General features: G+C 36.7%; 1 protein-coding gene across 1 annotated transcript; it reads left to right on the forward strand.

The window, feature by feature from the left end:
* Positions 1-30: 30 nt before the first annotated feature.
* On the forward strand, positions 31-20401 carry LOC120636147 (glycerol kinase). Its single transcript, XM_039907463.1, has 9 exons — positions 31-383; positions 2210-2383; positions 3317-3464; positions 6245-6396; positions 8334-8457; positions 10413-10537; positions 14199-14368; positions 15727-15862; positions 20010-20401. The coding sequence occupies exons 1-9, from the start codon at positions 138-140 to the stop codon at positions 20280-20282; spliced, it is 1548 nt and encodes a 515-aa protein (XP_039763397.1). The 5' UTR covers positions 31-137; the 3' UTR covers positions 20283-20401.

Genomic DNA, 20401 nt, shown 5'->3' on the forward strand with positions numbered 1-20401 from the left:
ATAACAAAATAACATTACGACCTGTAGACAGTAAATATTAGCCTTTTAGAGTTCTAAATCTAATGACCAAAGTGCAATTAGATAACAGGTTTTATTCCATTCGTTTGTGCAAGAGTCATACGTAGGATAACATAAATATGACATCAGAATATGGTAAATTTGGACCCTTGGTGGGGGCGATAGACGAAGGGACATCGAGCGCTCGTTTTATCCTTTTCAAAGCTAACACCTGCGAAGTTGTGGTGTCACACCAGAAGACATTAGAACAACATTTCCCTCAAGAAGGATGGGTGGAGCAGGATCCATGTGCTATATTGGAAGTGGTGAAGACTTGCATAGGTAAAGCAGTCGAACAATTAGTGTCCTTAGGCGGCAATCCAAAGGTAAATTACATATTTATTTATTTATTAGGCTACTAAAACAACTTACAATTGTAACTTAGACTTAATTCTTATAAAACATATAATTTCTATTCTAATTTTTTTTTCTCATATATATACATAGCTGCACAGCGTTAATGAATGTGTTTTTTTATGTGTGATGCTCAATATGCTAAACAAATTAGTAAAGGTTTTAATTTATAATTTTTTTTAATAAAATTTTTAAAGAAAATTGGGTAACCATAATCGAAAACATCCATTGAAGTTGCAAATTGATATATTCTTTATACTAAGATAACTTTATAATCTTAATATGTTTAATTTATAATTTATATTAATATTGGCTTCTCTATGAAGCTAGTTCAAGTTTTTTTAGCTGTATATTAGCCATCTTTATTTGAATGGCAAGATATTTGTTGTCCAAACATATCACTATCAACTATCATATCACTATCTAATCCATATAACATATCACTATCCAAACATAGCACATTTACAGAATAGTCATGATGATCATAATCATCCTATTACCAGTTTACTACAGGGCACAGGTATCCCGCAAATTATTTGGCAGAGAGACGAGAGGTGGAGCCTAGGTTAGGATGGATAGAGTTTGTTTTGCTAATCTCGAATTGGAAAAACTTTTCATGTTGGATAGAATTCATTTGTCGAGGAATGCTGTAGGCTATTATATAACATCATGCTTTGCAAAGTATAAAGCACCAGTGAAAAATTATTAAAAACGGGAAAAAATATTCCTTCCGTTACATGTGCAGAGTAACAGTCAAAGTAATGCAAAAATTATGGATGTATTTTCTAAAAAAAGCCAGCAATATCCAGTGGCGTGCGCAGGGTTTTTGACCAGGGTATGCATAAAGAAGGAAGATGGCATAACATTGAAAAACCCTTCCCCTTTTATGAGTTCTACAATAATTTTAGGGTATGCAATGCTTTTGTGCATGTATGAAGTGCACGCCACTGGCAATATCATGTGTCTATCTTTAATGGTTGACTCATAAGTGGATGAACTTGTAAATAAATAATAGTAGTACCGCTAGTAAATAATACACAAAGAATCAATATTATATAGATTAGATATAAAAGGTATGTAACAGGAATCTTCAAGCCCGGTGAAACAATATTGATGATAGTTTGTTATTTGCATCCTGTAACTTGGTAAAGTTTTTATCCTTGAGTAGCAACCAATAAACTCCTTTACAAGACATCCAACTTGAACATTGATATTCAGAGACAACAGAGATACTGGCAACTATGTTCAGTGGTGTGCACAAGGTTTGTGGCCAGGTTATGCATATAGAAGGAAGATGGCAAAAAAGGGAAAAATCCTTCGCCTTTATGAGTTTTTAGGGTAGGCAGTGCTTTTGTGCATGTATGAAGTGCACGCCACTAACCATGTTATGCAAGGAGCACTCAACAACTAATAGTTAAAGCTGACAAAACTTTTATAATACCGTTCACTACTATATCGAGCCAGATTTAAAACCCTAAACCACCATTAAATACCTCACCAGTCATTCAGAAGAAGAAACTGTTGATTTCCTGTTTCCGCAATTCCGCATGACATCTACAAATATGAGGTGGTAAAGACTTTCTCCACTCCGACCATTTTTGCTCCATTTAAGTTTTTTGAAAATACTGCTTACATACAGAGAGATTTAATCATTAAAAAAAGCCTATGAGTAAGGTACTATAGTAGGTATTTTAAAATGCTAAGATAATGTTTATGACCTGTAGTAAACCAGGTGAAAACACACAGCTATAAACATAAAAATAACTTACTTTAAACATGTTATATTGCAATTTTTCAGGATGTAGTTGCAGTAGGAGTGACAAACCAGCGGGAGACAACTATAGTTTGGGACAGGTACACTGGGAAACCTCTTCACAATGCCATTGTCTGGCTCGACATGCGGACATCATCAACAATTGACAAGCTGTTGGATTTGGTGCCCAACAAGACTAGAAATAAAAACTATTTGAAGGTTAGTAATTATAAAACCTCTTTTGTTGGTTTAGTGTTTAGCATGTTCACACAGATCATGACATCAATTCCTGGGTTGTGTAAAGATTTGTTACCTTAGAGTTTTCTGTTTAAAATCTGAGTTTTAACCAGATTTAGAGTGAGAGCACGAGAAGCTGTACTCTATTGCTACTACAGTAATTAACCAAAATACACAAGAAACAAAGCACATCAGAAACATTGGGTAAATTGTCTCATTTCTCTACTGTAATGTAACTAGTGAGAATTACATCAATTCATTAAGAATTACATTAAGTAATTAAATAATCACTTGCTTCAATGGTGAAGGAAAATATAGTGAGATATTGGATAGAAGCATGCGTTACTTTGTGTGTGTATAAGGTGTGGAGTATACCAGTGGCATGCATACAGGGTATGCAGATGATATTATGACTATCATCTGCATACAATGCCTAACTCTTACAATGCCTATCCTTAAGTATTTTATAACTCCTTAAGTATTTTATAACTCGTACTGGAGGTTATTTTTTTTTATGTAATGTACTATAGTGCTAGACTTTTGGTATTATAAATTACATGCAGTCTTTTATGAACCGATTAAGGGAGGACAATGTCTTTAACAGTTTATGTATGTCTGTATAAATATTCCACTTTTATGCCGCTTCTATTGGACCGATAAAAGGTGTGTTGTTGGCTACTTTAACATGATTAATTTATTAAAAAGAGAAAACGAAAAGAAGAAAGAAAGTTTACGAATGTAGTTATCGCCATCATCTCACTACCGTGTAATTCTTATGTACTCATCAAAAGTGCCACCTATGGGCCTACTTGAATAAAGATATGTTTGACTTTGACCCCAAATTTCATTATTTTGTATGGGAATTGCCACTTGAGATAAGGTCGTCTAGTATGAGAGTATTAAATATGATTTCAGCCACTTTGCGGACTACCGATGTCCCCGTACTTCAGTGCGGTGAAACTACGCTGGCTGAGTGACAATGTGGATGCAGTTAAAAAGGCAATGAAGAAAGGTAGCTGCTGCTTTGGCACTGTCGACACTTGGATCATATGGAATTTGACAGGTATTCACATTTTTGAAGTTATTCTAGTCGTTCATTATTATTTGCTTCTTTCAGCCAGACAACAAGTTTAAAAGCGTGTTAATTCTTGCTCAAGCTACTAAAAATACGAGCGACGGGTCATTCTCCAGGCCCATTGGCGCCCTGGTGAATTGGTGGGCAGCGACCCTGCATTCTGAGTCCAAGGCCGTGGGTTCGATTCCCACGACTGGAAAATATTTGTGTGATGAACATAAATGTTTTTCAGTGTCTATGTGTTTATGTGTATATTATAAGTATTTAAGTATATTGTTCATAAAAACTTTACGATATAAGGATAGAAATTAAAGTTGTCTCTAAGTACTTTTTCAAGGCTCACCGAGCCAAAACAAAGACCGCGCGAATATGCTTTCATCATAAACCTTAACACATTTAACTATTAATACACAAACTTTTATAAGTTACTGAATTTATGCACTTTAATTGATTAAAATTTATGCAGTTTATTTATCACCAACGCCATAGAGCATTGTTCGAAGGTAAATCATAATGGCGATTGAATATGCTATTAAAAATATTGCAATCGAAATAAGTCAAAATATGTCTTTAATTTTTTTGTAAGTATGGGTTCGAACGCTTTTTTATTTTGATATGTAAACAATAATTTAAAGCATTATTTATTGTTAACTTTCTCACTTTCCAATGATTCCTGGAAAACGTATTATATATTTATTATATATTATTCATTTTTCATAATTTAGACAGTTTGGTTTCATAACTTATTTACGAAAGACGATCATATTAGTTCATTGGTGTTATTTGCATTTGTAATTAATATTTTTAATTCTAAATACGAATAATGACAGTTAACAACAAAAACACACCAAGCAAATAATATTGTTCATAAAAAAAACAAACACACAATTGATTATCTACTTCCGTAAGCAGTGCTTATAGACACCCACACTCACAAAATTTATGAATGAAATGGTTCACACAAGACTGATGCTAATCTTGTAAGTACAAGCGCATGATTATAACATTACACGACACACTACTAACTCGCAACGCACACACCTAGCAGAACGATTCTTTCTTTGGGCGTGCTATATTTTTTTTTTGATAGCTGTTGCCCGCGACTTCGTCTGCGTTTGATTTTGTTTTTTGATGTGGCATTAAATTTAGTTGTAGATCTAAAAAAAAATAAAGTATGTAAGATCGCTTAGCCTTAAATAAGGTGTTCGATGCTGTCCGCTGAGGAGTTCTGTCCTCTATCTCCAACCACAGTTAGGGCAAAATTAAACACATATTATAACCTCTATAGTACAAAAATAGTTTGTCGAAGTTATGGTGTAAAATTGTCAAACACTCATCCCCTCTCCCAAAGGAACCGAGCTTAACGTCGGGATAAAAAGTATCCTTTTTTACTTCTAACACTTCTAAGAATATGTGTACAAAGTTTCATGAGGATCAGTTAAGTAGTTTTTGCGTGAAAGCGTAACAAACAAACTTACATTCACACTTATAATATTAGTAGGGATTAGTAGGGATTTTTATGTAATAGTAGAGGGCGCTTATGTCGAGTGATTCATAATAATTGATTTTCCCCTGCAATCAACAACACGGGTTTTTTAAGTGTTTTAAAAGGTTAATGTTTAGCGTTTACGGTTAAAAATTAAAATACGCATTAGAAGAATTTATTTTGTACGCTATACGCCTGTCTAGCGACGATTGACCTAGAAATGTGGCCGCTCATCACGAGATGGCGCTTCCGTATATCTTTTACTTAGTGTATTTTTAATTACAAAAGGGTAGAATACCTCCGATAATTTTTTGACTTGTCAAGGCATCTATAAAACCTCTTTTGTGCTTACTCACGATTGGACATCATTAATGAATATCGCACAATACATATACTATATGCTATATGGAAGTGGATAAAGCTTCGGCTTCCATTTCGGTGGGACCGAGTTTCTATCCACGGCGCGCTCTTAACTTTCCGGAGCTATGTGCTTTTTTTTGATTAAGGCAATTTAACATCACTTGCTTTGACGCTGAAGGAAAACATCGCGAAGAAACCTGCATGCCTGAGAGTTCCCCATAACGTTCTCAACGGCGTGTGAAGTCTACCAATCCGCACTTGGCCAGCGTGGTGGACTACGGCCTGAACCCTTACGTTCTAAGAAGAGACCCTTGCTTTCAGTGTCAGTGTGTCAGTGTGTTTCAGTAAAATTCATGATTCGTTTAAAGGAAATTGCATAAAATTCTACAATAAACTACCAATTGACATCTTGGAGATGTCTCTTAAAAAGTTCAAAGTTTGTATTAAACGTAAGCTTATAGAAAAGTCCTATTATAGTATAAAGGACTACGTAATCGATAAAAAAGCTTGGGTGTAAATTATTGCTCTAACCAGGTTGCTCTTCTAATAATTTAAAATGACATTGTGAGATGGTGATAACAAAAAAAACACCCGGCTAAGTTTGTTGTGGGCTTCTTCTTAGACTAGGACGCGTTTGGAACTCTCGTAGCTTTAGTTTTAAGTTTACGAATGTGGTTATCGCCATCATGTCACTACCGTGTAATTCTTATGTACGCATCAAAAGTGCCACCTATTGAATAAAGATATTTTTGACTTTGACTTTGACTTTGAGTGGCGTGCACACCATACATGCACAAAAGCACTACATACCCTAGAATTTAAATATAGCTCTCATAGTAGGAGGATGGCTGCTTGCTTTGTAGTGGGCCGTTAATGGTTTGACGGTGACGAATACTTATGCTGTTTTCCATTTGTAACCCAGGCGGTCCCAACGGAGGCAAACATGTGACGGATGTGACCAACGCATCGCGCACAATGCTGATGAATATCGAAACCTTAAGCTGGGATCCGCTTCTCATGAAGTTCTTCGAGGTGCCAAAATCTGTGCTGCCCGAAATTAAGTCCAGTTCTGAAGTAAGTTTTTTTTTTTAATTAACTTAAAATCGATTTAACATTTATTTATCTCGTTTTATCTTTAAACTAGCATTATATATTTATACTTCTAATTTGTGGGATTGAGTATACGCTTTTATAATATGATTCCTAAGGTGATTATGGACCTGCCAATGCAGAAGTTTAAAGAATTTTTAAAACACATTTATTACAGCGCGGTTACTATACAATTGATGAATTTCTTAATGAAAGGGTTGCTTGAAACCATCCGGCTCCGCTTTCAGCTCTCAAAAGGTAGAAAAATGAATTTAAAAAGTATAAGTAAATTGTTGATATTGAAAAAATGCTGAGCAACTGCTGAGTTTCTTGCCGGCTTCTTCTCGGTCTCTGCCGAGAATCTGCCTTCCGAACCGGTGGTAGAGTCACTACAAACGGACCGACTTGACGTTTCACAAGTGCTTATATTAGGCCTACTTGAAATAAATGAATTTTGAATTTTGAATTTGAATTTAATATAACAAAGAGGTAAAGTTTGTGAATTTGTGACACTGTTGAGCGTAATTTCTGGAACTACTGAACCGATTTCGAAAATTATTTGTGAGTGCCATATATAACTGAAAAGTAAAAGAACATTTCATAGTAGTCGGATTAGCAAATTATAGATTGCGCAGTAGAAGCTACGAACTAAGTACCATTTACTGCGATCACAAACCAGACCCAGCGTGGCGATTGTGAGCATATTCTCCCGTTTGGAGAGTTCGTTAATCCAGCAGACTGTTATAGGCTTTTAATAAATGAAAGTGTATATAAAATATTTTTATACACGTGTAATCCACGTAGTCTCTGGCATTGAGAGACATCTTTCCCAAATGGAAAGCCTTATTACTTTTTTCTACTTAATACGGGGAAAAAAATACAGGTTTAAATAAAAAGTACCAGAAAGATGAATGAATGAATACACTTTTATTGTACACCACAGAAAATTTACAGAGATACAAATACAACAGCACAATAAGGTAGAAAGTACAATTTGGCGGCCTTATCGCTAAGTAGCGATCTCTTCCAGGCGACCAAAGGCATAAAAGGAAATTAGTAGGAAGTACAACAAACATTAGTGAAATATTAGGATTTTAAACTAAATAAACATAAAACATAGTACATATTAAACATAACATATTAAAGATATGTACAAAAATATAAAATATATTCCATACCTATATATAAACATACAAATACGCTACTATAAATACATAAATAAAAAATAAATAATAAAAAATGAAAGAACCCAAGAAGATCTCGGTCTGTAGTTGTTTGTTTACACTAAAACTGACAACTTTTGTTTTACTACTTTTTAAAATTCTATAGTTTGTGAAATATTAAACAGTCATTATTGTACAGATTATCTCTACTTGTTACTACTCTGTAATGTAAAATGACGACTGTATCATGCGGTCACTGACCCGACTACGCGACGTTGAATCACATGTATCTATTTGGCTTCACAGTGTAATGTCACTTTACAGAAATAAATGAATACTGAATTTTGGAAAGTCTTCAATCAAATCAAACGCAGCGTTGATAGCGCAATGGATAGGAGCGGGGGACCAAGTTCGAGCACCAGCACGCACCTCGAACTTTTCTAAGTTGTGTGCGTTTTAAGTTATTCGAATATAAATAGGGCGGCTCCCAACGACTCGTTTGATGTCTTCTGTCCATCCCCGTTTGGGGTCAACAAACGCAGCGTTTAGCGGTGTTGAGTAGCCATTTTAGCACTGCTCATTGTAACTCATGTATGAGCTTTTGATTTTGAGTAGTTCTTCTACGAATGTTTTCATTTCTGAAGATACTACCAGAACAGCTCTCTCCATCGCAAGCTGACTGAGCCTTGTTATGTAGCCAGTTACTAAATACTTATAGTAGGCAATATTTATTTAATGCACTTTTTTATTTATTTCCAGATATATGGATACATAGCAGAGGGGCCACTGCAGGGTGTCCCTATATCAGGCTGCCTCGGTGACCAGCAAGGCGCTCTTGTTGGTCAGATGTGCCTGCAGAAAGGACAAGCGAAGGCAACTTATGGTAAAATAAAATATATGCATAATATTTAGCTTGTTTTGTATTTTAACACACACACACACACACACACACACACACAAACTTACTCACACAAACACACAAACAAACTTACTCACACAAACACACAAACAAACGCACATCCACAAACAAACGCACACCCTAAAACAAACGCACGCCCACACACACACATTCCTAATTAGCTCGAGCACGCACGCGCACATACGCGCGCTCACACACACACAAACACACTTAAGATGGCGCCTAAACTCGTCATCATCATCATCATCATCATCAAACACATACACACACACAACGCACACACACACACGTCGTGCGTCGTCTTAAAGTTGGTGAAAGGTTTTTCTGTATCCAAAAAATTAGGCATCCAATTTAAGCTTTTCTAGCTTTAGTGAAAACGGGCATAAGCAACTCATCGTAGTCAAGCTACTTGCGTACAAAGTAACAGGCTAGCCGCAATTTTAGACTTTTTGCCTATTAGCGGTAACTAAGGACGGCCTTAGCCTAATAGGCAAAGGTGAGTGGTGTCGGCAGCTCAGAATACTGTATTGTCACCCTACTCGTCCCGCGGGTTTAGGAAATAGTAACGGAATTTAATGAAAAATGGGCAGTAGCGTCCTCTTTGCAACTACTGTCTACTGCGATAGAATAGAATATTGCCAAACTTAGGTAATAACAACATATATTATAGAAATGTAGTTTCGTACATGTTTTGCCTAGCGTGGCGATTATGGGCAAACCTAATGGGAGACGCCTCTGGTCTAGCAGTGGTTTGTTATTTTGCTATAGGGTATTTCTGTAGCTCGGGTTGGCAAGCGGTAAAAACGTTAAGTCAAACCATACTCGTGTTTTGCGCGCGCGGCGTGGTGGGAACAAATGTACACGCGCCCTAATGCGATGCCAGAAGATGCCAAAGCGCGGTTACGGACTAGGCGGCAACTCGCCAGCACTCTGAAACTTTTATTACGGAATTTTTATACAACCTGGTAATGAAAACAGAAATAATACTTCACAGACTATTCTCTGAGACTTTAATCTGTGAAACCGAAAACCTAATAGATTATGAGTAAACCACTGAAATAGTTTTTACTGAAAGAAATCAGATCACATGCATAATTAAAATCATGTGACTCCTGTCACTTTATGAGGTACGCGTTGCGTAGCGTAGGTACTATGCGCGTGTCGGTCTTTTATCTTTAATAGGGTTGTCGTAAGTAAACGCTTCGAATGTTTTTAATTCGTTTGTATGGAAAAATTAATATCATTCTTTTGATTTAATAAACGACTGTAGTTGCCCATGTAGGACTGAAGTCTCTATGAAAAAGCAGTCGTATTTATATCAAAATACCCACCAACTCAGTGTCATGAACATTGGTTTTTAAACAAATTTGTAAAAAGCCTAATCAATTTAATAAAATATCTGGCAAATATTAATTTATAGTTATCTAAAGTTTAATTATTTACCCACTTTATATATTTACTTTAACAATTTTTACAGGGTATGAAATATTAAGTTAAGAACGTTGTATATAGCTGCAAACGTAATTCAAATTGCAGTGTATGTTTAAAAGTGTAAAAAAACTAATAATAAATTATAAAATTATTAAAAAGCAATGTGTCATGTCTTTTTTCAAACGTGTCCCATTGTAATATCGTTAAAGTAGATCGAAACTGCAATGTTTCCTACTAGTCGCTATAGGACTGATATAGATGGCATATACTAATTTCGGCAGCGACGGAAGGAGAGCCGTAGCTTAATTGTTTTTTAAAACGCTCAGGACGCGATTGCCAGAGAGTCGCAGGTTGAAATCCCGTCGTTTACGAAAATTTTGAAACGCCTTTTGAATTTATAAAATTAGTAAGAGTTTTTCCTGATAATTAACGATTCCAAAGATTAACGATTCACTTCAAAAATGACGTGTCAAATTGGTGTATTGCAGGTACAGGGTGTTTCGTGCTGTACAACACGGGCGACGTCCGCGTCAACTCCAGTAGGGGGTTGCTTACGACTGTCGCATACCAGCTGGGAAGTCACAGCCCGCCGTGCTACGCTTTAGAGGGATCGGTAAATCGAAATCATGAACTCTATATTATCACGCTCTTAACATCATGTTGCATTTAATTTATTTATTTGTGAACGAATGAATGAATGAAGGAATACACTTTTATTGTACACCAAAGAACAACCAACCAACCAACCTTAGGATTACGAAATCTAAATTGAAAACAAAATTGTTGGGGTACACTGTTACAAACATACATACGAATAACTACATAAAACAGAAAACACACATACAACAATACTAATGTTTGTTTGAAAATTTATTTCATCATCAGAGAACTGATTAATTTCCAAATCTTAAGCCGGGTGTCGAACCCGGTACCTAAAACTTGTGAGGCCATAGGGGTCGAGAGGGTCGTGAGATTCTATACTGTACTTCTAGTATGCAAAGCCATCGAAGAGCAATGCACATCTGTGTTTGAATGACTAGTGATAAACAACTAAGACATCGGGTATCTTTGAATCACTCGAGTCCATGTTCGAGAAGAACCGGCAAGAAACTCAATACTTGCTCTTTTTACATATAACAAACAGACATATTTTAGCAGTTAAGTGGCATGGCAAATATGATGCAGCTAAACTGACACATCTCGTAAATACGCGGTCACACAGACGTATGGAGGGTAGAGGTAAGGAGAGTCATCTTATATGGGAGAAAAGTTGAAAAAGTGTCCAGTTGTTGCGCTAAATAACAGTTCAAAAATCCTCCACAATGGCGCTGGTGGATGCACAGGGTATGGTATGAATGTAGCAATCGTAGATGAATTGAAGTATGCCGAGTTAAAAAATTTAATGTCATTATCGACTAAAGTAGTAAATTATTGAGAATTTCAACAACTTACGTTGTACAAAATATTGTGGTAAATATAACCTTACAGATTTATTATAACCAAACGTGCGTTTAGAGTGATTTTATTTCGTAAACAGTAAATAGTACGGTATTTATATTTGGCGCTTCTTTTAAGAGTTACCCTGATGCAAATGTGGCGCCATCCTAATTTAATACATTTTGACGACACTTTTTCATATACACAGATGACTCTCCTTACCTCTACCCTTCATACACAGACGTTATCGTAGATGGGCACATAGACTTTCTCGTAAATAGGTCACACAGACACATTGCTGACACCGCATGATTGATAGCACAATCACCACTTCTGCCAGAAGCTTCGTAGACAATCGTTAAACATGGCCACAGTCTGAAAAACAATAGTCACTAAGAACAATCGTCATTTCAGCTGACGGTCAAATCGAACAAGGTCACCACGTGGGCTAGACTTTTGTATCTTACCACTTCTGAATTATAAACGACTAAGACACCGGGAGGTATCTTTGCACCGTTCCATGTAGGACTGCGGTGCATCGATAATGCAGTCGTATTTATGTATATCAAAATACCCACCAACTCAATGTCATGAACATAAATATCTGGCAAACATGAATTTATAGTTATCAAAAAATTAATTATTTACCCGCTTTATAAATTTACCGTAACATTACTCTAATATGCTTTTTAGTACCTTTGTTCATAGAAGCGTAGAAGCAAAATTCAAAATTCATTTGTTTCCAGTAGTCCTAATCTAAGCACTTACGAATGTTAAGTCAGTCTGTTTGTAGCGACTTTACCACAGGTTCCCAAGGCGGACTCTACCGAGAAAAAGCCGGCAAGAAACTCAGCAGTCGCTCTTTTCCAACAATTTACATTTTAACATTCATTTTTCTGTCTTGTGAGAGATGAAAGCGGAGCCGGATGCTTTCAAGCAAACTTGTTCTTAGGATATATATCATCAACGCTTTTCTTCTCTTTGTTTGTCATTTCTTCACGCCGTTTCGTCCACACTTCTATTGGCAAGCACACTTCGCGGAACGTTAAATAATAATCATAAGTACAAAATCAGTGACCTTAAAATAAGTAGCATGAGATCCACTTTACTTTGAAGTCATACTGTTTCGATAGTCGAAAGCGACCCCACGATTGCGTGTGTGCAAATCTTGTACTGAGGTCTTACACCAGACATTAATATTCCGCACGTACCGAGGCAAGCAGGTGATCTTTCGCATTCTTTTCACATTCCTTACACTATTTAGGGCCGAAGCACACCCGTTAAAATAATTGAATACAAAAAATAAAGAGTTGCTAATGGATTTGGTTTAGGCATTGAGTCAGTTAACAGGACGGGAGAGTAACGTAGGCTAGTTTCTGACACGTGCCGAAACACGCGGGCAAAGCCAAGTTGGCTTATATTTATGAATTTTTAGGTGGAGCCTACTTCACCCACCTTCCAAAAATTTAAATTATTTGTATAATTTGAGGCAATCAACTAAACGCATATCACTAATGGCAGTACTTTAAGTCTTACATACTAGTTATTGCTTCGTCTTCACACTTATGAAAATTCGGGCCGGGTATCTATATTCGCAGCGTGAACACAACGGTAGCGCGATAAAATATACTAGAGGTGCCATCTGTCGTCACAGTGAGTGTATGGGAATAAGGCAACTCTGCTCATACTCGTATGCTTCCAGCGACCTTTTTTTATATGTTTTGATGTTTTATAATCACGTTTGATGTATGACAGAATTGCTTACTGGATATATTTTACAAGTATTACAAAATGTGGTTCAAACAACATAAAATAAGTTCTTCAAAACGCGAAAATAGATGTTATTCTATTTTTGACTAAACTTCCGTACGCTTAGCATGGTTGTTTTAATTTTTTTTAATAGAAATAGTTGTCTATGGAAAATCTTAGCTTTTTATTAAAACTAGTGGTCAAATTTTGACTGTATTAAATTTAAATATGTAGTAAGTATTAATATATTTAGGTTTAGGTACATTATTAAGGTTCTATGTTAAAGACTACTTCTATTATCATAGATTTGGCCAAGGCTCTGACACTGACGCTGAAAAATGATTAAAAAAGAGTATATATGCGTGTGTGTGTGAATTAATTGTTAGTGTTTGTAATGATTTTTATTGATTTACTGTATTTGATATGCATAATAAAAAAAAAAGAAAAGTATTCTGCACTTCTTCTCTATACAAACAGCTAAAAGTGTAGGAAATTTCATACTCATATCCCTCTTATAATATTTTAATACACATGTAAAAAACCTCAGAACAGAAATTATAAATTTTCAAATGCCCGTGCCTGGGATCTAACCCGATGCCTCTACTAATACGGCCACAGCTCTCACCACTGAGCCAGAGAGCGACATCCAAGTGTTCATACATTGTCTACGGAATCTCTTTTTTAACGTAATCGCTCTCAAAACAAAACAGCTTTAAATAACGCACGCGCTCTCCCACGGGTACGCACACGTGCATGCAAACGTGCACGCATACGCACACACGCATACGCACACACGCATACTCTCACACACACACACACACACACACACACACACACACACACACACACTCACTCACTCACTCACTCACTCACTCACTCAATCACTCCCCCCCCCCCACACACACACTCACACTCACTCAAACGCAACCATTTCGTTTGTAGTTTTTTTTTCATAAAACCTGTGGGAACGCTTTGTTTTCCTGCGTTTAAAAGTAGTTAGGGCGTGAAATAAGGACAAGCTAACAAACAAAACACATTTATAATATAAGTCATGTGCTAGTATTTCATTATTGTCTTTTCGAATCTAGGTGGCCGTTGCGGGCGCAGCGTTGGGCTGGCTGAAAGACAACATTGGTATGATAAACAGCGCCAAAGATACACAGGCTATGGCTGAAAAAGCGACAGAAAACGGAAGCGTTGTGTTTGTACCGGCTTTCAGCGGACTGTACGCGCCATATTGGAGACAGGACGCTCGCGGGTAAGTTTCATACACCAATCTAGCCAGCCACTCATCCATCCATCCATCCATCCATCCATCCATCCATCCATCCATCCATCTATACATCCACCTATCCCTCAACATCCATATAAATTGAACTTTACACCATTTGGATTAAACACAAGCGATATTACAGATTTTAATTTGAGTTAATATTTTAATGCCAGCAAGCCCAGTTACCTGAAGGACAAATTCAACTCGTCATCTCTAAATCTCCGTTCTTGTTGTGCTAAATGACAAACAATGTCAACTAATCTTTGAAAAACACTACGATTAAGGTCAACACGCGAATTATGATTGGAAATTTCGATTGATAATTGGTTGGATAATGAAGTTTCTATGTGCTGTTTGGCAAAATTAGAAAAGAAACTCTCAGACTCAGAAGAAGTGTTTTTGTGTATGGTCTCTTTAATTTTTATAGCGCCTGGTAATTTATTTCATAACCGGACGCATTCCAACCATTCTTTTCATAACAAAAAAATATGCAACAGCAACAAACAATTTATTACAATGGAATCATCAAACAGAGTTCTACAGATCCATTAGACCGTATTTTATGGGCTTAGTGTGAGAAATACACAAGTTTGGTGTAGGTTTCAGTGAAGTAAAGAGCTGTTTTTATTTCAAGAAATTAGAATAGTTTATCTTTTGTTCGCCAATTAATTTTTGAACACACAAAATTTAGCCACAAAAACAATTTGCACACGATTTGCACTATTAAACAATATTTACGTTAATTTATAAAAAAAAAACAGTGAAATACACTTTTCAACTAAAAAAAAAACAATAATAATCTCCTAACTAGTTACTAATCAATAATCATTAATCTGTGAACTAGTTCTAACACAAATAATAACACGCGTGAAGTTGTTTAAATTCGCTCGCTGGTCATCTTCACTAACTTCAACTAACAATCTGGCATTTGATCTCAAGGCACGGGTCTCCTCCCACAACAAGAAGGGTTTAGGCCGTAGTCCACCAATCTGGCCCAGTGCAGATTGGTGGACTCCACACGCGTTTGAGAACATTATGGAGAACTCAGGCATGTGGGTTAAGGCAAAGAGGATTATAATTTCGATGATATCTTAAAAAGCAACTCAAATTTTTTTTAAATAAAACATTTTTTCTCGTTTACACTATTGCAGTTTCGATCTACTACTATTAGGAGAGCCGTAGTTTAATTGGAAAAAGCGCTCAGGCCGCGATTGCCAGACAGTCGCAGGTTCAAATCCTGTCTGTTCCGAAAATTTTTATATGCAATTTAAATTTATAAAAGTGCTCAAGAAGTTTTCACTTGAAAGAAACACCAAATATACGAGGCATTTGTATGATTGCAGGGTAATATGCGGTATTACTGAAGATACTAACGACAAGCATATTGTACGCGCTGCCCTCGAGGCGGTTTGCTTCCAAGTGCGGGACATACTGGACGCTATGAATGAAGATTGCGGTATTCCCCTGCAAATACTCAAGGTGATTTATTGAAGTCAAAGTCAAATATTTCTTTATTCAAATAGGCATATTTCATTCATTCATATCAACCGATAGACGTCCACTGCTGGACATAGGTCTTTTGTAGGGAGTTCCAAATTCCACGGTTTTGTGCTGCTTGAATCAAGCGGCTATCATACTATGTCGTCCGGCCCACCTCGTCGGGGGTCGATCAACGCTGCGTTTACCAGTGCTGCCATTCCAGCACCTTGGGACCCCAAAGTCCATCCCTTATCCGAGCTATGTGCCCCGCCCATTGCCACTTCAGCTTCGCGACTCGTTGAGCTATGTTGTAACTCTGGTTCTTCTAAGGATCTCCACATTTCTGATTTTATCACGTAGAGATACTCCGAGCTCTCTCCATCGCCCGCTGAGTGACTCTGAGCCTTCTTATGAGGCCCATAGTTAGCGACCATGTTTCGGAGCCATAGGGAATCACTGGCGACACGACTTTTGTCTTCAGGCAATGAGGGAGTTTTGACGAAAAGATGTCACGAAGCTTCCCGAACGTTGCCCATCCGAGTTGGATTCGGCGGTTCACCTCCTAAAATTAGAAATAGGCACATAGATGATGATGGAGATGGCACATAGGCACTTTTGATGCGTACATTAAATCACCTGGCCTATGGTACCTGCATGTAAAGAAAAATATGATTGGCCGAATTTTGAACCATTATGGCTGATTCGACTATTCATGTGGATAGTCTATTTAAATACTACACTACGGGCAGTGGCGTGCACATGGATTTGGACCAGGGTAAGCTAAAATAAGTAAAATTGCGATTCAGCTCGCGATCCGGCCAGTTAAATGAAAATATTTGGGTATGCAGTGCTTTTGTGCATGTATGAAGTGCACGCCACTGATTACATGTAAAATATGACATAGAAGTGAATTGATGGCGATGATTAAATTCGTCAACTTAAAAGTAAAGCTGCGAGCTAAGAAGAACCCCACAACAAACTTAGCCGGTTGTTTTGTTTTTTGTTACCACCGTCTCACATTGTCATTTAAAACTATGTAAGAAGCAACCTGGTTAGAGCAATAATTGACATCCAAGAATTTTTATCGTTTACGTAGTCCTTAATACTATAATAGGATTTTTCTACAAGCTTACGTTTAATACAAACTTTGAAATTTTTAAGAGATATAAACTTGTAGTTTATTGTAAATTTGTATACAGTTTCCTATAATGAAAATAAATGAAATACTTATTTAATGTAGTCTAGTATATTGCACTGCAAGTTTATTTTTGCTTCCAATGTTCAAATTATTGCAGTCACATTTTCTCTTAAAATTACATATATTTTTTTGTGACACTATATTAAATTTTTCAAATATGTATTGGCTAAAAACTGTCATTATCTTAACATCTTTAAATTTATCTCTCAATGACTCTCTCGGATGGACTTTTCCCGTTTCCATGTGTCGTAACGTTCACCGTACGATAGGACATACGTATTTTTAATTATCATAATCATATCAACACATTACCGACCCACTACAAGGTAAACTCTCAGGTATGCACGTTTTCTCACGATGTTTTGCTTAACCGTTGAAGCATGATAAATTATTTTGGAAATCCCGCCTTAAAATAGGGTTGAAACTTTTAGCTGATATTTTTTGATTATTAGGTTTACAAACCTGAAATTTAAATAATTGGTTCCTTTTAAAGCATAGCCATTAGTTTAGGAAATATTTTGTTTAAATTTATCCCTAACGGGGTAAAACAGGGGTTGGAAGTTTTTATGAAAGTCCTATGTTTTCGAGGTTAGGGACACTAGTTATTATAATTATATAAAAAAAATGAGTTTACTACGTTTTTTTTGGATATCACCTTTAATGGTGGTTAACTAGGGGGGGAGGAAAGTTTTAACAAAATTTTTCATTATAAAGTCTACAAACTTGAAATTTAGAAAATAGGTTTCTTTTAAAGCATTTAACAAGTTAAGAAAATATTTTATCTAAATCTTACCCTAAAGGGGTGTACTATGTTTTGGAGGTTAGAGTCACCGAACTTTGCATTTAGGTGAGTGACAATTGATCGAAGCGTTGGTAGACCCACAACGAGAGAGGACAGACGACATTAAGCGCGTCGCAGGTAGCCAGCACAGAACCGTGGAATTTGGAACTCCCTACAAAAGACCTATGTCCAGCAGTGGACGTCTATCGGTGGATATGAGAGCCTTAGCCGCTTTTTTAAATATCGCCAGTGATTTGGATCGTCGTATGTTAATTGGAAGTGCATTCCACAATTCTTAACCTCGTACGCTAACAAACACTTGTAAAATATTATTATAAGTATGTCTTATCTTATGATAAGACATACATATCTTATTGTGCTTTAAAGTTGTTAACGTAGTGTTTGTATCCTCTTAGGTTTCGAAGATTTTTAATGTTTGCAAACCAATGGGTATCTAAACAATACGTTATTGTCAAAAATAGACGGTCAAGAATAGGTACTTTAAATGAATAAAACATTGGAATGCTTATTTAGAGTTTGTAATACCCGGACTTCGTAAACAAAATTAATATAGATGCCAAATGTTCATTATATTTTCATGTAAGATCTCATTAGATAGGAATCTTTACAAACCTCATATAAACTCAATGGCATTCTTATTAAAAACCGTTGTTTTATTAACTTTCGAAGATGTTTATGGTTTCATTTTATGTTTATATACTCTTTGGTTTTATTTTATGAACAAAAAAACTGCTTCGCTTAATAATATCAGCATCTCAGAAATAGGAGATCTGCATTTTCACATTACTCTTTTGCTTGGATAAGATTATTTTCATTCAGCAAATTTGAGGGAAACCGGAACTTTGAATATTTATGTCACAATAATGAATAATACATTTTTCTGAGAATGGTACACAGCGCATTTGCGCTAAAATTTGCGCCAATGCGCTGCTGCCTGCTGCATCATAATATTATTTGGATTAGTCAGTTGAGTTATCAATAAATAATGGTTTTGGTTCCAGACTTAGAGTTGCCATAAAAATCATTCGAAAAAATATAAGAAATTACTTTATCAAAATATGTATTAGTCTCGTTTGTAGACACTCATAAATTCTATCAACAATTTTTTCGCAAATTGTTGTTATACGATGGCTATCGTAGACTCGTACCTAATCTAAAATTGTATTAAAATCTATTTTTACTTACGACTTTTCCTAAACCTATCTGTCAAATTTACTGTCATGTAATATCCCGCTTTTAATAAATTATTCGTCTTTTTAACCGCCTTACTTTGGGAGGAGGTTCTCATTTCGGTTGTATTTTTTTTTATGTTTGTTAGCTCAGAGCTTCGTCATTGATAAACTGTTTTAAATTTGTTTTTTGCTTGAAGCTGTATCCGTTCCACGTCGTCCCATTTTCATCAGCTCAGGATCTGTTGAAAGGATCTTGGAGAAATTGAGGGAACACTTTAAATATTATTGGGACACCTACAGCGATTTTAGTATTAAGTAACTTAAGCATTTGCTTTCGAAAAGCACCGTGGCAACCGGAACTACACAATACTGAGTATTACTCGGGTTGCACTTCGGTTATGGTATGTAGTAGGTAAGCAAATTATGCTTGTTACAATAAAGGAAATGATGGTGAAGTTCCGGGAGAACTCCTCAAGCATATCGGCTTCGACAAAAGGAATATGTTTTACTTGGCACGGGCTTAAAAATGCTGTAGAAAATATTTATATCTTGGTTTTCGGTTGGGTTCTTTTTTGGTCAACTTTTTTTTTTACAAATAATTGTCCATAGGTAACGCAATCATTTATTGTATACTTGTATACTGTTTGGATAAAAGCTCGCCACCAGTATAGGTCAGGGCCAATGAATTTTCTGTCCCGCCACCAAAGGATTTCCCGCAAGACCCTTCCGGCAAGATAACTCGACCGGCGTACTTGTCCTGTTGTGTTCCTGTGGTGAAAATGTATCAATCATAAATTTTAGGCAGTATGACCGCAGGCGGCCGCTCGGGAATGCATAAAGTACATGTCGGCGACACTCCAGGACATCTAGTTCCATTTCAAATCGGTTTTCTGCCAACTCGGGCCGAGTAAAGGGCTATTCCGCTCAGACCTATTTCTTCCAACTCTTTTTAAAAGATTCTTCCGCTCATTTCAGGTGGACGGCGGAATGACCTCCAACGCGCTAGTTATGCAAATGCAAGCCGACTTGATAGGCATCAACGTGACCAAAGCTGGCTTCACCGAGAGCACGGCGCTTGGAGCGGCGATGGTGGCGTATTGGGGCTTGGACCACAGCCAGAACGGGAATATGATTGATCTGGTCACCGGCACTGCGTACTACCCGAGCATATCGGACGACGAGCGGGACATGAGGTACAAGCATTGGAAGATGGCGGTGGAGAGATCTTTAGGGTGGGAGCTCAATTAATCGCGTGCCACATTCCGCGTTCATCGTCAACGACGCCCTCATTTGTCCACTTGTGTTTGCCAAAATTATATTTTTAATCGACTTTTTCCGCAACAAACAAACAAAATTCATTTATTTCA

This window comes from Pararge aegeria, chromosome Z (assembly GCF_905163445.1).
Source record: "Pararge aegeria chromosome Z, ilParAegt1.1, whole genome shotgun sequence".
NCBI classification, from domain to species: domain Eukaryota; kingdom Metazoa; phylum Arthropoda; class Insecta; order Lepidoptera; family Nymphalidae; genus Pararge; species Pararge aegeria.